The 15,029-nt window shown below is 38.0% G+C and overlaps 2 protein-coding genes across 9 annotated transcripts in view; both read left to right on the forward strand.

The window, feature by feature from the left end:
• galnt9 (polypeptide N-acetylgalactosaminyltransferase 9) overlaps positions 1-15,029 on the forward strand; it is a 1,026,805-nt gene that overhangs the window by 155,970 nt on the left and 855,806 nt on the right. The window lies entirely within an intron of this gene.
• Positions 1-15,029, forward strand: part of tango2 (transport and golgi organization 2 homolog (Drosophila)) — a 31,107-nt gene that overhangs the window by 5,374 nt on the left and 10,704 nt on the right. For 2 of the 8 annotated variants that reach the window (XM_008417631.1, XM_008417633.1), the window contains exons 1-5: positions 2,181-2,267; positions 4,985-5,164; positions 5,561-5,636; positions 5,755-5,837; positions 11,535-11,623. In XM_008417631.1, the coding sequence (XP_008415853.1) occupies positions 5,598-5,636; positions 5,755-5,837; positions 11,535-11,623 (211 nt within the window). In that variant the 5' untranslated portion in view covers positions 2,181-2,267; positions 4,985-5,164; positions 5,561-5,597. Of the gene's footprint in view, positions 1-1,145; positions 1,391-2,144; positions 2,268-4,984; positions 5,165-5,560; positions 5,637-5,754; positions 5,838-11,534; positions 11,624-15,029 lie in introns of those variants that run through there. The other 6 variants (XM_008417635.2, XM_017306601.1, XM_008417632.2 and 3 more) reach the window with 5 other exon arrangements.

Here is a 15,029-nt window from a genome sequence, read left to right on the forward strand (position 1 = left end):
CTTATAGATTCCTTGCACCGGACTGATGCTTGCAAGCTTTTATTTCCACTAATTATGGTGGTTTTCCGCTTGTAGTTCATGAAAACACAACATAAGATTAAAATATTACATCAGAACAATAAAAGACTTTTTAAGTGAGTTGAATGAAAAGTATATTTAAACGTTGTATTTTTCAAAAGGTACTTTTAATTTGACGTCTTATCGGAACACTTATTCTAAGTTACTGGATGTGATAATAATAATAATAATAATACAGGTTTTTTCTTACCTCTCCTTATTATACAACTTAATATAAAATAACATGGGAAAAATAATTAAGCTTATTTAGCATAAAAACAACGAAATTATTGTGGCATGGTAAGCTCATTGTTCCACCCCAATGTTTGTGTTATTATTTCTTGTCCCTCGTCGTATCGTCATTCGTAAATTCTTAATTGTGTATGTTCATATATTGTCTATTAAAATTGCTTTTGACGTAAACATTAGTTATTAATTAAAGTCTGTAAGCATGCCTTTCGTTGTTTATTATAGGCTAACCTGACACTCACAATATGGCGGACGCACTAACGTGTCATTTCTAAAGGACGACGAAGCCGATGCGTCGGTATTAATCCTTTTCCGTCAACCGGTGTGGGATTTGGGTGGAAGGGAGGCGTTTCAGGATTGAATGAATAGCAAAGTTATTGCTCTCAACCACGGATAGCAAAGTTATTGCTCTCAACCACGGACTGCGAGGCATATCAATTATTAGGTCAAAAGGTATTGATAATTTAATTTCAAAATATAGGGGGTGGGGGGAAACCCGACCAAGTTTACATGCTCATTAACACCCTATCTGGAATTAATGGTGTTAAGCAGACTTACTTTGACAAATACCAAGCAATATATTGATGTGAACATCATCCTTTCTATGTAACTTTCGGTTACTCAGTCATTGCATGTACATCTTTCTCCGCTTGCTACGGATATTATCAATGTTGATTAAAATGGAGCGAAAACTCCCTCTGCTCGCCGTGCCGCTTACCACGCAGGCGGGTAAATGGTGCGGAGCCACGAATTACATCCAACCTTTGAGCCCCTTTTGACATGCGTTCGTTTTGTTCATTTTATAAAGCTCAGAAAGGCGGGGTTTAATGGCGAATCAGACAAACGTCGTTGGTGTAGCGAAGCCCGACTCAATCGACAGAACAAATCGAGGCAACTCTTTGGAAGCGCTTCCTTTTAGTTGTCAACAAGGAATGTGAATGGATACTGAATAGTAGCTCTTAGCAGTAAATGGTGTTCAAGACGACTGGGAAACACTGCTGAACAAATAAACCCGTCTGTTCTGTAGTGTCACGTTGGTCAGGTAGGCAGCTGAACTTCACTTGCTGTGTTCTCGCTGAACCTGGTTAGTAGGCTAATGTTAGCTAGTTATTAACTAAGTTATGTTGAAAGTAACCTTTATTATCGATTGTTGTCGCAATTATGCTTGTTCATTTTGAAGAGCAACTCAGGCAAATGCATACCAATAGTCTGTCAATACCATTAGCTAACACAGTTGGACTTCCTTATATATTGTGAACAATAAAGTGTAATATACAGTCAAGGTCTCAGCTTTTATCCTTTTAGCTTGTTAGGTGCAACGCTTTGCTAAAAGTATTCATACCCCTTAAACTTTCTGGAATTTGGCTATGGCAAATCTCAATGTGTTTTATTTGTCCAATTTGGAAAAAAAAAAAAAAAGTGTAGCCCCTTGTTTAAAAGACCTTCGGTGAAAGGTTGTTTTCCAAAGTATTGGCACTAATATTATTTTTATTTTCATGCCAAATTAATTTAATATGTGTTGATCTTGGTGACCTATTTAATAAAATTCCAGCAAAATCCATTGATGTGTTGGTGTGGTTGTACTATTTAAAAATGTGGGAAAGTTCAAACCATACGAATACTTTTGCTTTCGATAGCTGAAGAGGCATGTATGGCATGCATCAAACAAAAGTTTTGTCGTGTGTGACTGTACTTTTTAAAATATATATTTTTGCACCATAAAAAGGCCTTTATTTTGACTCAGAATGTCAGTGGTGGATATTGTGCACTTTGAAATAGTGGTATATTACATCCTTTCAACACTAAACTGTTGATCTGATTCTCTCTTTTTGCCTCAGACATACCTTTTAAATAAAGACAGATGTGGATTGAGTGATACTCCTGTCGCCAGGTCTCAGAATATCCATGTGTATAATCTTCTTAAAGTTTGATCCTCGGCCTGCGTCCAAAAATGCCTACAGGTAAGGCAAAATCATCCATGCTTTGATGTGAAAACTTCCTAAACAAACTTAAGGAAATAAGTGCTTTAAATTGATTTTTAGTAGGAAGACCAGGATGTTCTAAACTGTCATTATTAGTTAATCTAGATTTTAGGGGTCTGCAACATCTACAATCTAAAGAGCCATTTTTGCCCCCTCTCCAGTTCAGTAAAACTCATTTAGAGCCACAAACGTTACGAGACATGTAGGAAAAATGGCATGCATTTTGACTAGTAATCTAGAAGTTTTGGCATATTTATTTTCATTTCCATTTTTAGGTTTTGAACTAAAGAAAAACATTAGCAAAAAAAGAGAATTGATGCATTTTCTTCTGTGGAGTGTTGATCTTTGTGGAAGATTTTCTTTAAAAATGCCAACCTACTGACAAGAAAACTTGGTCCAAAAAATGATTGCTAGTACTTTTAACGTGATTTTGTTGTAGAAATTCAATGTAATTATGCCAAAAAAAAAGAAAATAAGAAAGCTTTAAGCTGCTAAACTATATATTTGTCTGTATTTATCCATATTTTACAAACATTAGTTTGCTCTTTACCTTTTTTGGTGATAGTCATTAAGAGCCATTGTGGAAGATTATGCCTTGATATTTTTCACATGAACATTTACAGAGATTATAATGACCGATCAAGTTCAGAATGTGCCCATTCATTTATAATGAAAGCTTTTCTACATTAACTATGAAAAAGTACAAAGTAAGGCAGCTTAAGTTTTATGTTTTAATGCTCTGGGGTGCAGTTCTCGATGCAGAGTATAACAGCCGGCCAGTTTTAGAAGATAAATTATAGAGCGTTTTGTTTATATCTGTTATTATGGAGTAAGATCCGTTTGAGTTTTACACAAACATTGTGCCATAAAGTCTAACTGGGTCGCATTTTTCACATGAGCATTTACAGAGATTAACTTTAAAATGTCTTCCATGATTTTTCTGCGTATTGGATCTGATTCGTCCTGCTGTGAAGTAGATGTGTAAGAGTTTCGTAAACACTGGCTGAATCGCCAGAAATATAGCTGAGGGAAGAATGTCACAACCCAGGTCACGCATCGGACGTCTTACGAAATGGAGATTTTACGTAAAATGTGTCATTATCACTTTTATAGTCGCAGCATGGATACATCAGAGTGGAGAACAGAAATGGACATATTTTGATCAATTGTGACACAGATAAATTGGGATGCTGCTCGAACCCTTGGTAAATGGCCGCTTGCGGGAACAACTCCAGAACAGGAAAGAAGAAAACAACAGATCAACAGATCAGCTGGGATACGCTTCGGTCGGCTTGCTCTTGTTTAGAAATGAGAGGCTCTGACGGCGTAAGAAGATCGAATGTGTTAGTTTCAAGTATCCCTGCCTCACAACCAGTTCCTTCCAGACTGTCAGTTGATCCGAAACGCAGTCGATGGAGCACAGCTGCTTAAACAGGACAAAAATCAGTGACAGTAAATAAGAGGCTCTTACAAGATGTGCGTCAGATGGCCTCAGAATTGCAACTTGTCGGAGGGTGCCGCTGCTTCTTCCAGAAATAATGAGAAAGGATGTTGCTGTCAGTAGTAGCAGAGGTTGAGTGGGGGAGGCACAAACAACAGAGTTGGGGCCAACAGAAAACAACCAGAAGGTTCCAGAGTGAGAACCAGCAAAATCACTAAAGGCAGACAAAACAAAAACAAATGACTAGGTACATTTTTTTTTTTTTGGGCGGGGGGGTGGGGGGCTTTTTGAGGTGCATCTATTCGCTTTATTCCATTACCTGATGTGTTTTGAAGTCTCTTATCACCCTGTGACATTCAATATGAAAATAAAAACACTTTGGTACTCTCCAGACAGTGGAACATTGGTACTTATAACACTGTAATCCTAACACTAAATTGTATGGGTATCTGAATTCGATACTAATATCGGAAATTTGTCTGACATCTGCCAAAAAAAACTCATATCTGATAAGATCGGCCTGCATCTAAAGCCGCCGTCGATAGAAGAACTGGACTCCAGCATTTAGTTCACCCCAATAGAAATTGTATCTGCAGACAGACCCACTGGTTAATAATAAATAGGTCAGCTATTCTCATGACTACTGTTATTGGCTATTTTTCTCTGACTACCATCACTTGATCAAGCCTTTCCTAACACTCCACTCTGCAAAATAAGTAATACAAGAATGTTTCATTTGTGCCATTGTCATATTGGGTCAATATTGGTATCGGCCAATGCTCAAAGCCGCAACATTGGCATCGTGTCAGAAGTGAAAAAGTTGTACTAATTGGTTTTACTTTAGTCTGGGTTGATTGTGTTGCTGACAGAGCTCTGAAGTGAGGGCATTTTATTTATTTGTACGTCTTTAGTGTTCATTTCTTCATGCGCCAATTGAAATAGTTGATCACATGATTTATTATTAAATATAACCTCAGTACATTCAGTTTGTTTTCAGTCAATTCAGCACTGTTTTCCCGTATCAGATATTTATTATCCGATACGAAATCTCAGACATTGGTATCTTATTGTAAGTGAAAAAGATGGATTGGTGCATTCCTGGTTTTCACTTCAGAGATTAGATAATCACTTCACAATAATTGTTAAAATGTAATCCCGACTTCCCCAGCAGTAGCCTTGTTTTACAGTCAGTTTTTAATCAATTTACTGTTTTGTTTTTTTATTTCCTGCGGTCTCCATGTCCCTTATCCGGCAGTAAATGGTAACTCCTTTCAGCTGGAAGTAAAGACTGGCGCGCTACACGCAGTCAGTGTGGGCTATACGGAGGTGTACGTCATTATATTCCCCCCGAGGTTGAGGGCAAACTCTCTGCCTGGCCGTAGCCCTGCTCTGACCTTCTCCAGCCCTGACCTTGCCTAAGGAGAGGACGACAGAGGTGTGTTATGAGTACTAAGTGGGACCTGGGGAGAATTGAAATGTATTGTGTGCTGTTATATTTATCTGAAGTCTATTATGTAAAGTTGAAACCACAAGTTTACATACACATAATAAAATGACACGATTTTTTCCTCTCACTGTCGGAAGTTAAATCAGACCAAACCTTTCCTGTTTTTATGTCAGTTAGACTTATAAAAAGTATTTGCTTAATACAACAATAATGAAAGAATATATCAGAAAAGATTACATGCATTTTCTATGTGGGAACATGAAACTGTATGACTTGTGGTCAAATGTTTTGGGTTTCCTTCCACCAGCTTCTCACAGTAGGTCGTTGCTGCCTCTCTGCTACTCTGCAAGTAACACACAGTGTGTGTTTGTGTTTTTCTGTTAGCCAACCGCATCAGTAAATATGACAGACAAGCGAAGAAATGACACCCAATCATTTTTCAGTGCAGCAAAAAGGCCAAGTAAGTAAGAAACGCTGCACTTTGAAAGGGAAGTTAATAATACCATTTTCTAAAAAATAAAACAAAACAAATAAATGGCAGAAGTTTTTATGAAATTGTTTCATCATGGTGTTGTTAGGCAAAGCAACAGACAACAGAGCGGGACGTAGAGCGAGAGAGAGACAGAGAGAGGGACAGTCAGTCAGGGTCAAAGAGTCACAGGTAAGTGCAAGTTTATGCTGGCGAAGGTCCTCAGTCATCCAGGACAGGGCAAAAACAAAAACTGTTTAACAATGTAGCAAAGTAATTACATAAACTCAAGTCCAGCTGTTTTTTCTTTTAAACTTTGTTTGGTTTTGTGCAAGTTAGATAAACTTGAGTTATTGTTGAGAAGAATCCTCTTTCATTTAAACATGTATTCAGGGTTATTTGATCAAGTTGAGGCAGAGGAAAGTCTTTTTCTGGTCTTTGTGCTGTAGTTAATATAGTTACTGTACCTGCCATTTAGTTTCATTTTACGTATGCAAATTATAATTTAAATAACGCAACTTGCACAGAGAGACACCACAATGAATCAGTGTTAATGAGGAATTATATTGTTTGATCAGGCGGGGTTACACTCTGAAGTATTTCTTCTGCTTGAACTTGAGATGAAATATTTGTAAAGATGTTGTAGCAGAGATTAGATCAGTGATATTGACCACAGGCATCTACAAACACAAGGCAAACTCAAGTTTAAATAACATTTAGATTTGAGTTTGGCTTCTCTGGGTCTCATCAGCTGTTTTATTGAGGACATCACCCATATGTGATGTGAAACTTGTCATTTTTGGTCCTGCAGACATAACACATTGAAGACCTTCCTCATAAGAGATATGAGACTAATGAGGGACATTATTGTAATAATTAATATTACTACTCCATACATTTTAGGCAGCCATTTCAGCCAATTATTCAGTAAACTCCAAGCAGCACTGATAAGGTTCTATTTGTATATTTTCCAGCCTTACGTTTGCAGAACCCGCCTTTTGATTTGGCGTATGTAAACTTCGGGTTTCTGCGGTGTTAAAAACAAATTTGCAACTTCATCAGGTGTAATTATTAAATTCACAAAACAAAATGACTGAAATGTTTCTGCGGGAGTTGGCTTCTTAATCAGCTTAGATGACTCAGTGATTACCCACATGCTGTTATTTCTCTATCTTGACGTCTAATTTCTGGTTTATATTGTCGTTTTCCTCCTTTTGCTAGTTTTCATAGCAAAACTTATTCCCCAAGCAGCTGAAGGGCATTGTAATGTGATTATGGCTTATATGTAGACACAGTAGAGTCGCATTTACAATAATGATGTAATTATGGTGTGTCCTCGTTCGGCTTGCTGGTTGGTTTCTGGTACAAATATTGCAATTAGTTCTAAAAACTGGTAAAATATGTATCAGATACTCATTTATTCAGCAAAGACTAAGTCAAAAAGCAGGTTAATTTATTTATGTAGTTTATTTCCCCTCTGCTTTGACTGGAGGCCTGTAGCTCTCCTTGTAGCTTGTTCTTTTTTCTTCCACATTCCTTTGTATTAGTATTTTATCACAATAGCTTTTTGTTCTTGATGCTTGATCCTTCACCATCCTTTGGTGGCGACTTTTAGTAAATACTAAGTTTTCCAACCATACTCATGAGACATTCTGAAATGGTAGTTGGCAAAATGTAGTTTTTTTTCCCCTCCCCGTTTGTTGACTTGTCATTGAATAAACAAAAAATCTAAACGAGTGAAGCGCCAATCAGTCGGCCAGAGATTAGCATTGACCACTATGATTTGCTGTGGTTGGTGATTTGTTGGCCAAATATTAGGGCCGCGACTTACTATTATTTTAGTAAATGAATATTCTTACGATTAATTGATTAATCAAATAAAAATGCTGATTTTGCAGAATTTTCTTTTAACCGCTTCAGCCTTTTTTCCATACAATGCTACAAATGCATTCAAAGATGCAAATGAGCAAATAATTTAATTACTTAAAAAAAATAAAAAATAAAACAAATGAAATGTGTATTTCCTAAAATGCAATAACATAGCATTAGTCTACTATCTATTTATGTCCTATAGCGCAGTTCATTTTACAACAACACACCAGCAATTAATATTTAACTAGCGGGTCTGGGGCTAAATTCCACAACTTCAACTAGTGGAGGTTAAAACCACAAAATCTATCAATCATAAAAACTGCCAGTAAGACCAAAAAGGTGATCAATAAATAAACCAATAAATCAATCATACTTATTTGTATTCTGCATTACTCTTCTAGTTGGACAGTAGAGGTAGGCAGAATTCCTCAGCAGTTTTTCCAGAACCACATAAATTGTTGCTTGAAACAATTAGCATAGCGCTTAGTTTTTAATGGCAGTGGTATTACTTGATTCATAAATAGTAATGTTTTTCCCACCATATGACTGGAGGCCTGTTGTTGATGTTCTGTTTTTTATCTTTTTACTCAGATCTTCAATAATCTTGCTCAAACTACACAAAATTTGTTTTGCAGTACAATCACCAACATCGTTTTTTATTCTTCATGATCTAATTTTTTTGTAAACATCTTTTATTCCCGGAGGACGGCTCCAACTTTACTAAACCTTCACCCTAATACCACACCATCCCACCCTTTCAGATTTGCACAAAAGATCACCGAGGTGACCCTCTGAATTTTCTATCCATTCACTAAGATTTGCCATTAAACATTGAAATAATGTTTTTCCAAGTTGCACAAAAACAACCAAACATTCAGGGTTATCTGTAAACACGAGCACATTCTAGAGTTTATTTCATAGGATTCATACATGAACCAGACGAATCATTAGGGGCAGACAGAAATTGTGAGGAACATTTCACATGAGTTCACTGCCTCTGTTTGCTGAACAAAAAAGAAATAAATGTCAGCTGAGTTCTGGTTTTGCTTTGATCCTTCTCCGCTTCCCAGCATGCCTTCAACACGATACAGCCGGCTGCCTGACACTGGAGATCGAGACGCTTGTATGGGATCTCTCCCTTAGGATCCAGCAACAGATGCTGTGCCCGGTGTAGCATCATTAGTGTTTGCTTTGTTTCCAGTTAACACTGGTGACTCACATAGTGCGGGCTGCAGGAGGCTGTCATTAGCCTTTAAAACACCCCAAGAGGACAGTTTAGTCTTGTGTTTTGGCGGCCATCTTGAAAGAATAATTGGTGGACCACGGCCAAGCTCGGGGGAAACATACAGATGGTGTTTAAATCAATACATTTTATTGTTAGTTTAAGTCCATGTACTTTGCAGAATTGTGATATTATGTTAATAAGATCCTATAAAATGGACTTTTGTTTGCGAATAAATGATGACAGACATTTAACTTTAAGGTAAAATGTTCATTTCGGTAGAAGAAAATCACAGCAGTTATCACAGTTGTAATTAGTATAATTAGTTTTCAGCAACACCAGTGGTTCATGTATCACGTGTACCACTGGTATACAAGTGTATAAAGACTTTAATGATAGACATTTTTAAACAGCAGTCAGGAGTTGGAGTTTTGCTATTTTACGATTAATAAAATGTTTAAGAGTTGCAAAAAATAAACGGGAGGATATCGTAAATTCTGAAACAGAAGTGGCAAAATCTGCTGCCATAATATTTAAAATATTGCAAAAGCTGCAGTGATAAACTGTTTATTTGTCGCCTTTGTTATACTGAGCATGTGGTCGTATTGAATTTACAAAGCAGAGAGATACTTTGTTATTGGCTTGTGTTGCTACGGGTAGTTAGCCTGGCTGTTGAGCGTGACAAGTAACAAAGCCGACGGATGCTCTAACGTTTTTTCAGTTTACTAGTAGAGCTTAGCAGGGTTATATTTATAATGTTATGATAGTTCGTAGGCTGCTGTAAAGTAGGGTTAGTTTTACCCTACTCATAATGTGTTATTGCAATAGTAATCCTGCTCAGGATTGGCAGTAATTACAGGTAATTACCACTCAGCATCAGATAAAAAGTTAAAGACATAAACATAATGGCAACGTTTCTCTCTCTGAAAAACTGAGTAACCCAGGTCAAAGTTCAGTTCTAGGATTAACCTACAGGCACACGATGTCAGTCCCATTCAAGGTTATAATTGTGTTGCAGTCATGATGTGTCAGTAAAATCCAATTGACACACCAGAATGGGGAAAGCATCAGGATTGGTTATTTACACAAGTGGAACCTTAAGTAATGTACAGTATCTGGTTATTTTAGTTTTCATAACCTTCACTCCCTTATTTTCGTGTTTCTCTATTTCAGTAGCAAGTTCTCTTTGTGTGCTGAGTCTTTGAATTTTGGAGAGTAAATTTGTGTGCATATAAAACTCTATCTTTGGTATTTAAATGGTAAAATTTTTAATAAATAAAAAAATCATTCTGGCTTTGTTTTAAACCTTGCCAAAAAAAGTAGGAAATTTTGAGTTTGGTAAAATTTTTTAGTTGTCTTAATGATAAATATTGTTGTTGGAAATTTTACCTATCTTACATTAAATGGTGTTGCATTCAAGCTTGAGAAATCCTCTCTTCCTGCGTGATGGTGTGGAGTGGAATCTATCTCAATGGGAAAATTAGGCTTATCGTTTTTACGAGTTGAAAATATGTCAAGGTCATATTCTGCAACCAGCAGCAATCCCATTTTTCCACTCTTAAGCCCTTTCTCCACAGGCTGACTGGGTTCTTTTCTGGCCAGATTCGTCTCAATTTGCAGATCCTGTGGTGTTCCTCCCTGTTTTTTGCAACCTGAGGGGTGGTGCAATCCGGACCTAGCCAGGGGTCGCTCTCAAGCGATTTGGTTTACAGCAGACTACTTTCGTCGGTGTAAACTCCTGGAACGACAACATCGCCACCAGCATTTTCAGTCCCACAACAACACCATAGTAGGTGGCGAGATAGCAAGCTTCAAATCGATAATTATTTTTTTTGAGGTCCAAATTGTTTTATCAATCATGGCAGGAGAGCATATGCAGCATCAACTGGATGGGTCACCAGACAGTCAAAAATGGGGCAGGATGTACCAAGCTCTAGTTCTAGTTCTTCCACGCAGTACTGACCTCCATGTTGAAGGGAATAAATTGTTTCCCTGCTAATGTGTCTTGTGTCTTTGAACATTAACCATCCGATCCAATAAGAGACACCAAACACAAGTGAGTGGCAGAATAAAATGTTTGGCTTTGGCAGAGAGAATTTGGGCACAACAGATCCTCAATGCATAAAAGTGGCATCCCTATAAATGTGGCACCATTTTCACCCTTGTGCGGTCTCAAGAGTCAGGGTGATTTGGATCCCATACGTTTTTTTTATCCTCTGCACGGTCCAGCAAGGTCGCACTGACAACGTGAGTTTTCACAAGTTTCGGGAACTAACAGTCTGACGGGACAACTCACCCGTTTCGCCGCTGTCCGACCGTGACATCTGCCACACTCCTCCTGAGCACCACACTAAGTATGCGGGAGGTTTAAGGGAAATCAATCGGTTTGAAATCAATGAAATAAGAAGCATCAATTACTTTTTTTGCACAGTTGAAAACTTTCAGTGTGAAAATGAATTCTGTGATTTATAAGGGGCAGGATATTATGAGATGTATCTTCTACCTGCTCCTTTTCAAACAGAAAATAGAAAATTGCATGTCACATGGGCAAAATAATTTGTTTGACATTTTATTTCTTAAGTTTGTCTCATTCTATTTTGTTTTCTTGTTCTTTTTCGACTGTTTTTAATGTCTGTTCGAAATAAATAAATAAATGAAATGAAATGAAATGAAATTTCAGTGCCTTTACAAACCAGTATGAAAAACTCACCTGTCTCCCAAAGGCTCAGTGACTTTGTGTTGTATGACCAAATCTAAAAAAAGAACTTCTTTGGCCTCTCTGTCAATCTCCTCAGGCTAATTTTGGCTGCAAATAGAGATGAGTTTTACAACAGACCGTCCAAAGCTGCCGACTTCTGGGGCACCAACGGTGAAATCCTCAGTGGTAAGTTGACTTTTTAGAGATATATCACTGCCTGATTGCCTTTTACATTCTTTGCTAACTGGCTTTTCAGTAATCAAGGTGGAATTACTTCTTTACTTCCCAATTTAGACTTTCTTCTAATACGTCACAGAACAACCCAACCCACAGTCAGCTGAATTACCATATCCAATTTTACAGGTGCCCGGTGCACATTTTAGCCAAACAGAGGAAATCAATCATTTGCTGTTTTTTATTTTCTTGCTATTTTCTTCCCGCGTAAGAAGGAAACACAGACATAACCTCGTTGTTCATCAATCTCCTCTCGCCACTTTAATAGAGGGGTCAGGACTCCACCAGCGGGTCCGTAATTGATGGCTGTTTTTATGCGATGTGACAAGAATAAATGGCCCTGCCTTATCTGTAGGGCTGGTGTGAGGGGAGTGGGGGGATGGCACGGGGGGCAGCAGCAGGACCCTGAAGGAGACGGACCATGAAGGGAAGTAAGCAATAGCTCCTGAGGGATCTGTGCAGCTATCTACCCTCCCACAGAGGAATGGGAGCATTTAGCTCTCGGTGGAGAGGACCTGTCCTAATTGATCACCGGGAAGCGCTGCTGACATACTCACCTTTTAATAGGACAATATAAGGGAGAGGAATCCAGAAAGAAAGCAGCTAATTAATGGATGGGCCGACTCTGTTTCATTTAACGCGACGCAACACGTTGAATTTGTCCGTCCTATGTATAAAAAAAAAATTATGTTAATAATTTTTGGTATTTTATGGTCCGTACTATACATACAAGCACACAGAATACAAGACATAATTAAAATACTTTTGAAAATGTTATGTTACACTGGATAATATGTACTTAGTTTAGTTAGTTCGGTAAAATAAAACAGAAGATTTATGGTATTGATTTTAATAAAAGGTATTTGTCAAAGTTTATAATAGTTCACATAGTCTATTTATATTTATATTTATTTATTTATTTCGGTCTAGCTCTCGGTGAGAGCTGTTGCCTTGCAGCAAGAAGGTTCTGGGTTCAAATCCCGGCCTGGGGTCTTTCTGCATGGAGTTTGCATGTTCTCCCTGTGCATGCGTGGGTTTTCTCCAGGTACTCCGGTTTCCTCCCACAATCCAAAAATATGACTGTTAGGTTAATTGGTCTGTCTAAATTGCCCCTAGGTGTGAGTGTGTGTGTGCATGGTTGTGTGTCCTGTGTGTCTCTGTGTTGCCCTGCGACAGACTGGCGACCTGTCCAGGGTGACCCCGCCTCTCGCCCGGAACGTTAGCTGGAGATAGGCACCAGCAACCCTCCCGACCCCACTGAGGGACAAGGGTGAAAGAAAATGGATGGATGGATGGATGGATAACTCTCGGTGAAGGCAGACACTTTTTTCCTCTGCTCCTCTCCCTACCCATTCTCACCCTGCTTACTCTGTTTCTGTGTTGCTTTTTTGGAGCACATCCTCTAAATCTACAAATTATGGATCTGGTCAACCGGTCTCTCAAGGCAATTGATAACATTTTCTCAACGAGAAGACGTCACCCAACAGGATGGATTCACCCTGGATTTATTTGGATTCATGATAACAGGATTTCTGCTGTTTGGAGTTTGTGCATGCCTGGCTTATCAAAAAATTTGTGACGGATTTGGCCACTCTTGTGAACACTCAAACTGTGATGTGAGTCTTGCTAAGACTTGCAGCCCAGCTGAGGACTCAAAACGCACTAACAGGATGGAATCGGTCTTGAGAAATTGCTAGTTTCGGTTCAGCGGAATGGCCAAACTCATTTGGATGATTGGGATGAACTATAAGAGATATAGGGTAGACTCTGGGACAGACAGAAATTTGAAGTCTGCCTGATCTAAAGAGAATTTGTTATTCTGAATCCTCCCTGTGGCTTTCTGGCTATCTCAAGTCTCCTGGAGTTTATGTAGACAAACTGTTCCTTCCCATCTCCTCACCCTCCTGAAGTCACCCTGGGAATCTTATGGCTGAACTCTCAAGGACTTGCTCTTGATTATTCCACCTTTATCAAAGACTTTATTTGGGAGAACAGGCTGTGAGAGACATGGTCTGATCTGCAAACACCTCATAGTTACAGACAAACACACACTCCTGATCCCAACGTCTCTCCCAGCATATCTTTGTTTTTGTCTTGCCATATGTGGCATATCCTACCCAATGTAGTCTTTTCACCCTACTTATCACTTAGTTTTTAGATTATTACTTGTTATAAACTGTGGAGTACTCACTTTTAACCCAGAAAAGGAATTAGAACAAACTTGGAATCCAGAGACTCTAATTTATTAGTCACTCTTTAGCTTATTTTTTTAGAAACTGTAGCGTTCTCACTATCTAGATTAATATTATACTTCTTAGGTTACTTTTTAGATTATTATGCAGAGAAACTCCTATTATTGAAATCCAGAAAAGGACATAGAATGAACTTAGAATCCAGAAATGCAAAAAACTTCCAGGACAGGAACATTTAGTTTTTATTATAACTTAGAAACTGTGGAGTACTCATTACTTTTACAAATTTAGAGCATATTTAGAAAGTCCAGAAAATACTTAGTTAGACTTCTTTAGCATCTCAGAACAAACTTAGGTTCCAGAAAAACTACTTTAGCAACTACTTTTTAGACTCCTATTCTTCCAACCCAGAAAAGGAATTAGACCAGATGATACTTGCTTAGACTTATCTAACCTGAATAGGAGTATCTAGTTTATTTACTTTAGATCAACGTTATTAGTTTCTTTTTCTTCTTTTGCTCTTTCCTTTGGTTTGTATTTTGTTTGTATTTCCTTTTAATTATGTAAAGCACTTTGAATTGCCTTGTTGCTGAAAAGGTGCTATATGAATAAAATTACCTTACCTTACCATACGGTTTACATTAAACTACATACTAACGCTTAGTAAACAGAGTTCACCGCTTACTCATTAAGTGACTTTTAAAAGCAGACGGTTGCAGCAAATTTTATTTAGGGGAATCAGAGTGAAGCGGGATGAAGACAAAATCACCTCATTTTTTGTTTTTGTTGTAGATTTTCATTCCACTTTATCGTTAGAGGCTACTTTGTTTTGGTCTATCACATAAAGTACAAGTCATGACATCACAGAATGCAAAATAATTTGAGGAATACCTTTCTGGATCAGTGCAGAAAGTCTCTTCAGTTTTTCCTAATTTTGCAGAAATTTACGCAAAATCGACAGATCCCTGCATTTTTTTCCGCACAATTGTGAGGTTATTGCAAAATTTCTGCAAAAATGATCAAAAACATTGGGCTTAAGTGACTGCCAACTCCCGCCTGCAGGTGGCCGTATTTCTTCCTTCTATTATACTGCTGCCTAAACCTTACTTCATGTCAAGTTAGGGTCCACGACCAAAATGGCAAGTCACCAAAATTGAGCTGTTTAG

The sequence above is a fragment of the Poecilia reticulata genome, linkage group LG9 (assembly GCF_000633615.1).
Source record: "Poecilia reticulata strain Guanapo linkage group LG9, Guppy_female_1.0+MT, whole genome shotgun sequence".
Taxonomy (NCBI): Eukaryota; Metazoa; Chordata; class Actinopteri; order Cyprinodontiformes; family Poeciliidae; genus Poecilia; species Poecilia reticulata.